Source organism: Humulus lupulus, chromosome 6, assembly GCF_963169125.1.
Source record: "Humulus lupulus chromosome 6, drHumLupu1.1, whole genome shotgun sequence".
NCBI classification, from domain to species: Eukaryota; Viridiplantae; Streptophyta; class Magnoliopsida; order Rosales; family Cannabaceae; genus Humulus; species Humulus lupulus.
Genome location: NC_084798.1, coordinates 85253356 through 85266526, shown reverse-complemented (window position 1 = coordinate 85266526; position 13171 = coordinate 85253356). Strand labels below are relative to the sequence as shown.

General features: G+C 37.0%; 1 protein-coding gene across 1 annotated transcript; it reads right to left on the bottom strand.

The window, feature by feature from the left end:
* Positions 1 to 5164: 5164 nt before the first annotated feature.
* LOC133785263 (uncharacterized mitochondrial protein AtMg00810-like) lies at positions 5165 to 5676 on the bottom strand. Its single transcript, XM_062224515.1, has 2 exons — positions 5578 to 5676; positions 5165 to 5476 (listed from the first exon to the last, which is right to left on the bottom strand). The coding sequence occupies exons 1-2, from the start codon at positions 5674 to 5676 to the stop codon at positions 5165 to 5167; spliced, it is 411 nt and encodes a 136-aa protein (XP_062080499.1).
* Positions 5677 to 13171: the final 7495 nt, after the last annotated feature.

The following is a 13171-nucleotide window of genomic DNA, read 5'->3' as shown; positions in this document are numbered from 1 at the left end:
TGAAGGTTAAGCCTAGGGCTTTTAATAAAGTTTGGTTGAGTGCAACAAGCATCTCTAAATGTGGCAAAAATGTTGTAAGAAGTTCACCTATGTGAATTTAGAAGTAGTTCCACCTCTTATGGGAATTAGAGTTTCTCCCTGGAAAACTCGTGAAATGGATGAGCACATGGTCATGATAAGTGGTAAGCGAGAAAAGTAGAAAAATGAGTGGTCAAGTAGAGGTGTGCGAGGTGTTACCTGTCTTATCACTAAAGAGTACTTTGTTCAATCATTAAGACACTAATGGCTTTGATGAGGCTTTGTAATGCTTTCACTAAGGTAACTTTCAAATCGAAAGATACGTTATTTTATGCACCAAATCTCTTTGAGCTAAGAAGAGAGGATTATATTTAGCCATGTAAGGGAATGTTCAGATTGGTTAAATATAATGTTTAAGTCGTTTACACAAGTTGGTGTAAAACACTTAACAATTTCACTTAAGTTAAAATGAAATAATGGGTATTTTTTGTAGGCATTTATAATTGACCTTTATAGGACTAAATTGATACGTTGAGTTATCTAAGATTGCCTAAAACGTTTGGGAGCACTTGGAGGTGTTTAAGAAACATTTTGAGCATGTGGGTCAGGTCTACAAGTGACGTGTCACCATCCAAAAGGAGGCACATCACCTAGGCTGAAAACAATGAGAAACCATAACAGGTGATGCATCACCTAGCATGTCCTTACAAGTCCGTAAGGTTACGTGGTTTTAGCTTCAAATGATGTGTTCAAAGCTGTAAACATATTGGTTAGTCTTAATGACCGTGCTTACACTATAAATAAATGTTATTAGAATTGTAAAATATTGATCAAACATTGCAACTTTCTCTCTAACCTCTCGCTCTCTCTTGCTCTCAAAGATCATAAGTTTTCTCCAAGAATTTCTTGACTTGTGTGACTTTCAAAGGCTTGTTAAATCCCACTTCTCATTCCATCTTGGTGAAGCTTCAAGCAACAATGGGAAGGCTTGGAATATAGATTTTGGATAGTGATACTTCTTGTGTATAAGCCTTTACATTCTCCTCAAGTTTAAAGATTCAATTGTTCAATTCAAAAGTTATATTTCTCTAAAACCATAACTATCTGAGATAGAGTATTTTGATTTCATATTTGGGTTCCCCATTATATAACGTGTTCAAACTTTTGGTAGTTCTATAATATTTTATGTGAGGATTCATTTATCTAGGAGGTGTAATTTCACTCTTCATTTTATCATATTCAAGATCTTTCTTTAATATTTTAACTTTCAAGATTTGACTTCATACATTGAATGTGGTTCTTGATTAGTCTCTAGGGTTTGTAATATCAAATTAATTCCATTAATAATTATTGATTTAGAATGTGTAAGCCATGATATTGAATTAATTCCATTAATAAATGATTAAATGGATTCAATTATGTCAAATCACACATGAGAATTGGTAGACCTTCCACAAGTTTCAAAACCAATTGAGTGCAAGTGGGTATTTCGAAGAAAATATCACACCAATGGCACTTTACAAACCTTCAAGGCTAGATTAGTAGCCAAATGGTTAGACAAAAGAAATGAATAAGTTATTTTGACACATATTCATCAATTGCTTGGACAACTTCAGTAAGAGTTTTATTTGCCTTATCATCAATATATAATCTTTATGTTCATCAAATGGATGTCAAAACAACATTCTTAAATGGAGATCTCAATGAGGATATCTATATGGAATAATATGAGGGTTTTGCTCTAATGGGAAATGAACATAAAGTGTGTAGGTTTTTTTAAATAATTGTATGGATTAAAATAGGCTCCAAAAAATGGCATGAAATGTTTAATAAAGTCATTGTGTTTGGATGGATTTAGACACAATAATGCAGACAAGTGCTTATAATCTAAGATTTGCGATAGCTATGTTATCTTTTTGTTTCTATATGTCAATGATAAGTTGATTTTGAGTAATGAGATGAGAGACATAAAAGAAATGAAGAAGTTTCTATCTTTCACTTTCAAAATGAAGGACTTTGGATAGGTCGCTACCAATTTAGGTATAAAAGTGAGAAGAAATAGTAGGGGTTATGCCTTAATTCAAGCTCACTATGTTGAGAAAGTTCTTGACAAGTTTAGTAATCTCAAAACCAAAGAAGCAAATGCCCCATTTGATTCAAGCATAAAGCTTAAAGAGAACAATGGTAGAGCGATGGTTCAACTTAAGTATGCAAGAGCATTTGGGAATCTAATGTACGCCGCTAGCTCATTGCACAAGAGCAGATATTGCATATGCAGTTAATAAACTATTAGGTTTACTAACAATCCAAGTATTGAACATTGGGAGGAAATTGACAGAGTTCTATGACACCTTAAGAGGACTAAATAACTAAGTCTCCAATATTCAAAGTTTTCTAAGATACTTAAGGGATATTCAAATGCAAGTTGGATATCAAGTGTGGGAGACAATCTCTCCACTTCTGGCTAGGTGTTTATGCTCGGAGGAGGAGCAGGTTCTTAGGGTTCAAAGAAACAAACATGAGTTTCACACCAATCACGGAGGTTGAGTTTATAGCTCTAGTGACAACTGGCAAAGAGGCTGAGTGGCTCAAGGATCTCATGTTTGATATCCCAATTTCTGTGAATGAGGTATCGATGATCTTGATAGATTGTGATAGTCAAGCCACATTATTTAGAGCCTATAATGGCATATATAAAGGGAAGTCTAGACATATAAGTCTAAGACATGAGTATGTGAGAAAATTGTCAGGATGGAATCATAGTGAGAACTTAGCGGATTCGTTCACCAAACCTTTTAAAAGAGATTCGATAAGTTTTACATCTAGAGGGATGGGACAAAAACTCTTAGAATAAAAGATTAACCAATGATGACAACCCAACTCCTAACTTGTTAATATCAAGGGCAAGAGTACAATAAGTAGGAACTAGTCATTGATAAGTGGATAGTTTTGAACACTAAATAATTCTGAGTCCCATCTGAGATGATTAGTGTTGGTTGCTACTAGACATGATGGTCAAGCCTAAGGATTTTAATGAAGTTCAGTTGAGTGCAACAAGCATCTTTAAACATAGCAAAGATGTTGTATAAACTTCACCAATGTAAACTTAGAGGTGGTTCTACTTCTTATGGTAGTTGGACGTTTTTCCATGGAAAGTTCATGAATGGATGAGAATAGGGTCATGTTAGTGCCAAACAATAAAATGGGAAAATAAATGATCAAGTATAGGTGTGTGAGGTATTATCGGTCTTATGATGAGAATACTTGGTTCAAGCTTTTAAGTAACTAATCATTTCGATAAGGTTTTGTGTTACTTTCATTAAGGAAAAGTTCAAATCGAAAGATACTTTACTTTATGCAACAATATTGTTTGAGTTAAGAAGAGAGTTTTATATTTAACAAAGTGGGGAAATGTTGAGATTAGTTATATATAATAGTTAAGAAGTCTTACCCAAGGTGGTATAAAGCATTTAACAGTTTTCACTTAAGTCAAAGTGAAAATATGAGGATTTGTCGGTATTAATAATTGACTTTTATGGGTCTAAAGCTATATAATGAGGTATCTAAGCTTACCCTAAAAATTTGGAATAATTTGGAAGTGCTTAAGGGTGATCTTGGGCATCCTAGGTAGTGGGGAGACGACATGTCACAACCTAACCATCTAAGATAGACTATTTTATGTGAGGATTCCATTTATCTAAGATGTGTAATTTCACTCACTATTTTACATCATTTTCTCGATCTTACTTTAGTCTTTGAATTTTCACGATTTACCTTCATACTATGCATGTGATTCTTGATTAGTATTTAGGGTTCATATTATTGAGTTTATTTCTATTATTGATTGTTGATTTATAGTGTGTAAGTCATAAATTCTCAATAAATTGTATCCTTAGTCACCATTTTTCCCCCATTAGTGTATATCTTTTTCTTGGTTGTAGTTTAGCCAAAATACTTGAATTTTATTTCTTTATTTGTCTTATTCCATAAGCATTTGATAAAAACATTGATGGGATTATGATGTGAGAATAGGGAAAAAAGAAATTGTGCTATAAGCATCATTTAGGAAAAAGTGTTTATAAGAAAAAAGAAAACGCATAGTTACACTCTTCATGAGAAGAGAAAAAAAAACTAATAAAATAGGTTTTGGGGGACTTAACTCAATTAAAAAAAAAGTAGAGTGAACATTGAAAAGAGAAAAAGGAAATGCAATAGAGGAAAAGGCGATGTAAAGAAGTCAAGTTGTTTTCAGAAGGTTTTGTATGTTTATGATGTGATTTAAGCTGAAAAGTTTTATTTTCTATCTACCTTAATCTTAGTCATACAATACAAGCTTAATAAAACTTATTGATCTTTGATTTTATATTTTACTATATTAGAGGAGATTGGTTTAATAATTAGCCTATAGAGTGGTATAATAAAATACATAACTTAAAAGAGTTCTTGTTGTGTATAAATTTATCTATGTGTGAGTGATTGAGTTAATTTAATGATGAACTCACCCATGAAAATTAAGTATGAGATATGATCATAACTTAAATTATAATTATAATTGTTTAGGAATCTTTGTTAATTGTTGAGATGGTTTCACAGTCCACATAAAGGTATTATCATCAATCATTGATCTTGCAATGCTTCAGTAAATAACATTGAAAGAGGATGTGATATATAATCTATGATTACACAAGCACCTTTGAATTTTAGGATTAACTTTTGTTCAATTATTAGCTCTCTGCTTGAGGACAACCCTATAAATCTAGAGAGAGAGTGGAAACAAAGTCTCTAGATTGTAAATGATCTCAGAGAAGAACTTCTTATTAGATAGAGAAAGATTACAGAAATAGAGTAGTTGTTACAAGTGTAAAACAAAACATTAACTAATGTAACAAAATGATTAACAACCTAAACTAAGTTTCTCTAATAGGCCCTCTCAAATTGATAGGTCAATTTGGAACACAAAGCATTAAACCGAGCTGCAAGTAAATGTTTGGTCAGTATATCAGCCACTTGTTGTTCCGAAGGAACAAACTGTACTGAGAGTTCCTTGCATGTAACCATATCTCAAAGGAAATGAAAGTCAATCTCAATATGTTTAGTGTGGACATGGAATATTGGGTTCGAGGCAAGATGAGTGGCAGAGATATTATCACACCAAATGATTGGAGGTGATAGGCAGATGAAACTCAGTGAAGAGATATTTGTACCATGTAAGCTCGGCAATAGTGTTGGCAAGAGAACGATATTCAGCCTCTGTACTGCTATGGAACACAACTTTTTGTTTGCTGGAAGACCAAGACACAATGTTATCACCAAACAAGACACAAGAGCCATTGGTGTTGCATCTGTCATCAGGAGAGGAAGCCAAATCTGCATCAGCAACAATAGCAAGATGAAAGTTGGACGATGCAGAAAGAGCTATGCCATGATGTTGTGTGCCTCGAAGATATCTCAAAATTCTCTTTACAACAAGCCAATGAGAGGAAGTGGGAGCATGCATATATTGGCAGCATAGACTGTATCAGGGCGTGTCATTGTGACATACTGCAAAGAACCAACAACCTGACAATATTCAGTGGCATCGTCAAGGGGTGTACCATCATATTGTGATAATTGTTTGTTGACAGATCCTGGAGTTGGGGCTGCTTTACAGTCAAGCATGTATGTGAGCAATAAGAGATCATGGATGTATTTGTGCTGAAAAAAGTGAATGTTTCCAGGGAAGTAGGAGGCCTCAACTCCTAGAAAGTAGGCGAGCTATCCAAGATCGTGAATAACAAACTGTTTATCTAGAGCACGTACAACATCCTCTATTTTTTCACGAATCACTTCCTGTGATGACTATGTCATCCACATAAACAAGAATGTAAAGTGCAAAGTGATCCTTAAGAAATATAAATAAGGATGGATCATATCTAGAACAGAGGAATCCCCATGCATTCAGAGGAGAACTTAGTTTGGAGAACCAAGATCTAAGAGCTTGCTTGAGTCCATAAAGAGGATTGTGTAAGCGGAAAACATGAGTAGGATGATTGGGGTTAACAAATCCAGGTGGTTGCAACATAAACACTGCCTCAATTAGGTCTCCATTGAGGAAAGCATTGTACACATCTAGTTTGGGAAAAGACCACTGTTTCAACAAAGCTAAAGCAAGAATGACCCTGATTGTAATGCCTTACTTCCTTAGAGTCATTACTAAGTGAGTTTAAAACGTGCAATTAACTCGTTAATCGAGGTTTTAAGACAAAAGTGTAATTAAACCATAAACAGAGTCATATACTTTTGAAAATAATTCCATTCATTGAAAAACCATAATGCGTTTAACATTTGGGATCCCAAAGTATTGTTTACAAATATTTACAACTCAGAAATATAACTAAAGTCGGCTAAACGAGAAAATCTAGGTTTAGTACAATCATCTCCCAAAAATACCCCTGGCCGTGGTAGCCAGGTAGGCCAAACATGTACGTGCCGCTTCACGCTCTCTGTACTCATGGTTGGTCGACTTTCCCCTTGTCGTTACCTGCACCATAGAGCACCCGTGAGCCAAAGCACAGCAAGAAAACCCTCACAAGCAGATAACATATGCATATTTAACATTCAACATATAATCAAGCCGCCCACAGGCTAAACACATATGGCCATGCCGTCCCAGGCGCTTTACCAGGCCCTGGGTTCGCGGTCTGCACCGTGAGGATATCCCAGGTATCCTACAGGGTCTTGCCCTGGCAACTCGCACTCCGCGTGCTAAACGCTGCTCCCGGCCCCTTGCCATTCCCAGCCCTCGCCGTTCCCGGCCCTCGCCGTTCCCGGCCCTCGCCGTTCAATCACATGTATGCACACATAGCATAATTAAACAAATACTTAAACACGTATAAACACACACTTAATGGGGCTACGCCCTGCAACACAAGCTATAGAGCCTTGCTATGCTCTATGGGTACAACAGTTTTCTTACCTATGTCCCGAGCTTTCCAAGCACCGATGTCCCGAGCATAGTCCCCTAGTCTGAGCCTCACTGAAACTCTAGTCACAATGCATTAACAATATCCATCCATCAAGTTCTAATCCATTAAATAACTTTGGGTCATAATTATAGTCTCCGAGACCTTGAATTCTATCAATCTAGGTGATAAAATCCATCCCGAGCCTTAACTTTTGGATTCTCAAGCCTAAAACCTCTTTAAAGCCCAAAAGCACACTAAGCGCCGCGGCCCCATGTACCCATGCCGCGGCCCGCCTCAACCAGAGACCCCAAACCCAAAAATAGGGCAAGCGCGTCGTGGCCCAAGCTAGGGCATGCCGCGGCCCGCCCTTCTTCCTGACCACCAAAATGCTCTAGAGGGTCGCGGCTCAGCAAGAATAATGCCATGGCCCGACCCTCCGAACCCAGAAAAATCCTCCATTTTTACCACGAAATCCCAGCCAATTTACCCCAAAATCAACCTAATAATCCAACTCTATCATCACAACATTTCCAAAGTAATCCTAGCAGCAAAACCCAACAGAAACTAACCCCAAAACTCACCCAAATAATCAAGAGCAATTCTCAACTTAACTCGCATGCAAACTCTGAAATATCAGCAGAGCTCAAACATAATTCAACAAATTTAAGAGCTTGCCTTTGCTTAATTGAATCACTGGTTTATTTCCCTAAGCTCCAAGCTCCTAGCCCTCAAAATCCCAGCTTAAAATCCTTAGCTTCTGGTTAGTTTTCACCAAAACTCCCAAGAGAAAAGAGAGAACCAAGAGATAGAGAGAGAAAGGGTCGTTTCCTTAGTTTTTAAATGTTTCCTCACTTTGTTTTATTTAACTTAAGTCTCTAAGGTTATCCCAAAGGCTCGGGGTGCCAAAAACGTCCTCGAGACAAAATGGTAATTTTCGCCAATATTCCCTCCTAAACATTCTAACTTCAAATATATCTCCAAATATTTATTTTCCATAACCCGATATCCTATAAAACATCCAATACCCGAAATACCCCTCAACTCGCCTTGAGTCGGGTATTCGGCCCCGTTGTGACTTTCTAGCTAAAACCGCTCCCTAGGACTGTCTCAGATCGTGCATCATAGATATATCACAAGTATATCACAATTATTACATTTATCACATTTATGCCCTCAACGGGCTAAAATTACAAACATGCCCCTAATAACCAAACGGGCCCACATGCATATTTAATTCACCTAAATATGCATCTCTAATCATATACTCATAAAAATTCACATATTATAATAATAAATCACTTATTGCCCTCCAGGCACGCTAATCAAGGCCCTAAGCCTTATTAGCAAATTTGGGACGCTACACTGATGGTTGCTGGCTTTACTACAGGGGAAAAATGTGTCAAAGTAGTCAACCCCAGCAGTTTGTGTAAACCCTCGAGCTACAAGACGAGCTTTGTGATGCTCTATGGATCCATCCAAGTTGTACTTAAGCTTAAGGAGCCAGTTACAATCAATAATATTGGCATTGGGAGGCCTTCGGACAAGTTTCCATGTGTTATTCTTGGCTAGGGTTGTGAGCTTAATTTCCATGGCTGCTTTCCAGTGAGCACAAGTAAGAGAAATTTTGTAAGAACGGGGTGGCAGATGAGTACTTGAAGCTTTGCTAGCCATGTATATTTTGGGCTTGTGAATGCCACTCTTAGCCTTTGTGACCGTATGATGAGTGTTTCCAGTAGGAGTGACCTGCACAGAAGAAGATAAATTAGTAGCAACTGCTTGATCACAGGTAGAGCATCAGGTACTATAGGAGAGAGGCAGATAAGATTAAAGATGAGGTAGTGGGAGTAGTGTTTGGGAAGGTGATGGGATAGGGTCATGAGATGGGGAAGGGGAATGGGAAGAGGAGGGTAAAGGTGGGAGGGTAGGGATAGTAGTGTTTGTGGTGGTAGTTGTATGATAAGGAGTGGAGGACAAAGGTAAAATGGCCGGTGTAATATAAGTTGGTGCAGTGAAGGTGGAATAAGGTTATGTCACAGTGAGTTTGGGAAAAGATTTTTCATCAAAAACTACATGACGAGTTGTATAAATCCTATGAGCTATGGGATCTAGACAAAGATAGCCTTTGTAGGAAGTGTTATGTCACAAAAAGATGCAAGCCTTGAACCTATATTCAAGCTTGTTTTTGTTGTAAGGACGAAGATAAGGGAAGCAAAGACAACCAAAGGAACGAAAGAGAGAGTTGTCAAGAGACTTACATTATAGCACTTCATAGGGAGACTTTAGATGGAGGACTTTTGTAGGAAGCCGATTTATGGTATATACAATGGTACGAAAGTCAAAGAGCCAATATGGCATAGAAAGAGATGCATAAGCTAACAAAGAGAGGCATGTTTCCACAACAAGTTGATGCTTGCGTTCTACTCGACTATTTTGTGCTGAAGTATAGGGGCAAGAGAACCTATGATTAATACCACACATGGATAGAAAGGGAATGAATGACTTGAACTCACCACCATTATTAGAATGAAATTGTTTTATTGTGGAAGAGAATTGGTTCTCTACCAAGAGTTTAAATTTTTTTAACATGGGTAAGGCTTGATCTTTGGTGGTGAGAGCATATAGCCAGGTAAACTTGGAAAAGTCATCAACAAATAGTAAAAGAAATAGCGTGAGCCATCTGTAGAGGGAATTGGAGATGGTCCCCAAATGTCCGTGTGAATAAGTTCTAATGGTTGTGTGGCATGAGAGTTAGAGAGGGACAATGGAAGCCTATGGATTTTAGCATATTGACAGGAAGAACAAATGTGATCTGTATTGTAAGAAATTGGTTTATTACATTGATGAAGAACATGACCAAGCAGAGAATGCCAAATAGCAGTTGGGGTCTGAGTTACATTTTGAAACTATACAGAAGACGAAAAAACTAAAATGGGTGGAAGAACAGTAGTGTGATAGGCTAAAATCCTAGACTTGTTCTTGTGAAGAGAAGTAGCAGCTTGTATTGTGTACAAGCCATGATCAAGAGATCCTTGATGAAGAAGCTTCTTCGAGTGAAGATCCTTTATATGATAAGCATTGGAGTAGAATTCAACAGAGACATTGTTGTCATAACAAAATATGGAAACAGACAAGAGATTAGTTGCAATATGAGGAACACGACAGACATTATTTAAATGAAAAGAATGCTTAGAGTTAGGAATAATAGAGGTGCCAATAGATTTTATAGAGATAGATGTACCATTACCCACTATGACATTGTCAAAACTAGTATAAGGGGAAGGATTGTCAAGATTGGTGATGGATGGGGTGAGATGATGAGAAGCCCCTGTGTTAAGAAGCCAAGATTCATCTGCAACAGTTGATGTGGTGGCAACCATGGCTGTTACAGGAGCTAGGGATGGCTGGGAAGATGATTGAGATGGGGGAGGCAGATTTGGATCAAATCTTCTTTAGCAGTGATAGGCATTATGGTCAGGGTGAAGACAGAGTTGGCACACAGTTTGAGTTCCAGTATTTAGGGTGGATCGATTATTGGGTTAGCCATGACCTTGAGTGAAGTAGTGAGGTCCATGATGGAAAGGGGTTCCGGTGGACTGAGAATTTTTGGGATAGGTGTATTGACGTTGGGCCACATTAGCAACAATGGGGGTTGAGTCTTACACTGAGAGTTGTTGCTCCAATCTTGATTCATGAGCAAGAAGAAGGCTTGACACTTGACCAAAGAAAAGAGCTTTAGATTTGGATGTTATAGAAACAATGGAGTTGTAATTAGCCCCAAGACCAGCAAGAAGATACAACAACTGATCCCGGTCAGAGACTTTGGGAGATTGCAGCAAGTTGATCAGAGAGATTCTTAACTTTGATCTTGTAATGCATCATAGACATACCCCATTTCTTTAGGGTTTGAAGTTGTAGTCTCAACTGCATTATATGAGCATTTGAGGAAGATAAGTAATAAGTCTAATGAGCAGACCAGGCAGTGGCACTCGTGGTCATCCCGACAATTTGGGCTATGATTTCAGGAGACAGTGAAGAGAAAATCCAAGAAGGAATCAGCCTATCTTTCTGCCTCCATTGAATTAAATATGGGTTGAGAGTATCAGAATCAGGAAGATATTGAGCAGGAGCTATGGTAGTGCCATCCACGAAATCTTCAAGACCATTGGTATAAATGGCATTCTCCATCTGAGCTTGTCAGAAGAGGAAATTAGTGCAATCAAGATGCATTGGAAGACGATGATTGAGCGCCTGAGAGAGAGTATTGAATTTTTCTAAGTGGACAGTGAGTGCGGGAGCTGAGAAAGAAGTAATCACCGAAGCTGAGACAGATTCAGGAGCACTGGCAGTCCCGGCCATGGATGAAGCTCAGAGAAAAATGGGAAAAAGAAAGTGAGGGAAAATAAAAAAATTTGGGGTAGAAAGACAGCTGGCTCGTGATACCATGTAAATCTAGAAAGAGAGAGAGTGTGTGTGGAAAAAAAGTCTCTAGATCTACGAATGATCTAAGAGAAGAACTTCTTATTATATAGAGAAATGTTACAGAATAGAGAAGTTGTTACAAGTGTAAAACAGAACATTAACTAATGTATCAGAATGATTAACAGCCTAAACTAACTCTCTCTAACAAACCCTAGGTAGAATGACTTTAACATTTTGCTTACGATTATAAAGTCTAATTTCTTGCTTCTTTGGTTTTCTTTCTATTGTTTTTGTCAATTCTTTCAAAATCTCATAATCAAGCAGTATAAGCAAAGCAAATCTCAATCACTACATGCAACATCAATAGCCATGTAGATAAAACTAAACAAAAACTTGAGCTTTAAATACAAAATAGTCAATCAATATTAAAAAAAATAATTTTATTGAGTTTGTTCCACAAAAACAACACAAAAAACTTAGTTCTATTGCTGGCAATTGGCTCACTCAGTCACCGAGACCTTGACAGTTATCGAGTCGAGCCCGCAAAATCCTTGCGGCCAAAATTTTCAAAGTCAAGTTTTACCTTCAACTTTTCATAGAAACCCCCCCCCCCCACAAATTAAGTACTATTTTTCCTAAATAACAAACTTAAAGGAAATAAATCAATTCTAAATAAAGTATTGAGAGTTAAGTCTATTTCATAGAATTAATAATAGTCTTTAAAAAAATACCTATTTTTAAAAATTATCACACATTAAAAACTTTTGATCTTTTCGAAGGGGATGAGTGAGTAAGAACTTTTTCTTCCTTATGAGTGTTATATTATTCTAAATAATATAATGTTAGATTAAATAATGTGACAAAAAGTGATTTGTTACACCTTGTAACATATTATTGAGAGTCACAAAATTGGACACATGTGTGTGCCCAAATGTGACATATTTTTGAGTTACTAATATTACCCAATAATGTGTAGATTATGTGTTACACATTTAATTTTAGATTTCACAAAGCCATTATGAAATATGGCTGTTGGAGATATATTTTAACTCTCATTAGGTGTGCGGGGGTTACAAAATCAAATGGGAGTTGTTTGAAACCGTTTGGAAAATTTTAACAAAATTGTGTGCTGAAAAAGGCCTGTGGCCGCAATGAGGGCTTTGGTGGCCACGGCCACAATGACAGAGGGCCACAGCCGCAGCAAGAACTGCCCAAGCCACAGCTAGGAGAGCTACCTGCCAATTTTTTAGTTTTTCATATTTTTCTTGAACGGCTCTAACAACTCAAATGACTCCCAAATCTCATTTTTAATTCCATAAACATCCAATTAATCATTGGCAACAACCATTGGGGTTGGTGGAATTTGAAATTCAAAGGGTGTCTCAAAACTCTATAAATAGGAGCCTATTGCTCACTTGTAAGACACACCATAATCTATCCACAAAGCACTTGGTTGGAAAATACACCATAGAGACTTGATAATTCCAGAGAGCTATTTCCTTGAGAGATCCCTTAGTGCTTAGAGAATAGGGGGAAATAAACTTTTAGAAAAAGGTTTTGAACCTTGTTCAAGTTGGTGATCCACACTACTCTACACTTTTGTTGTGTGAGAGTTTGTGTTCTTATTATTGTTCTTTTCATTCTTTTGATCTTGTTGTTCTTCTTTTACCATTATTTTGATTTTGTAATCTTCTTCTTCTACATCTTCCTATTTACTTATATTTTGTGCAATTGACTTGTAATATTTATTTAATCAATTTCACCTTGTCTATTGTATTTTTTGCATAGAG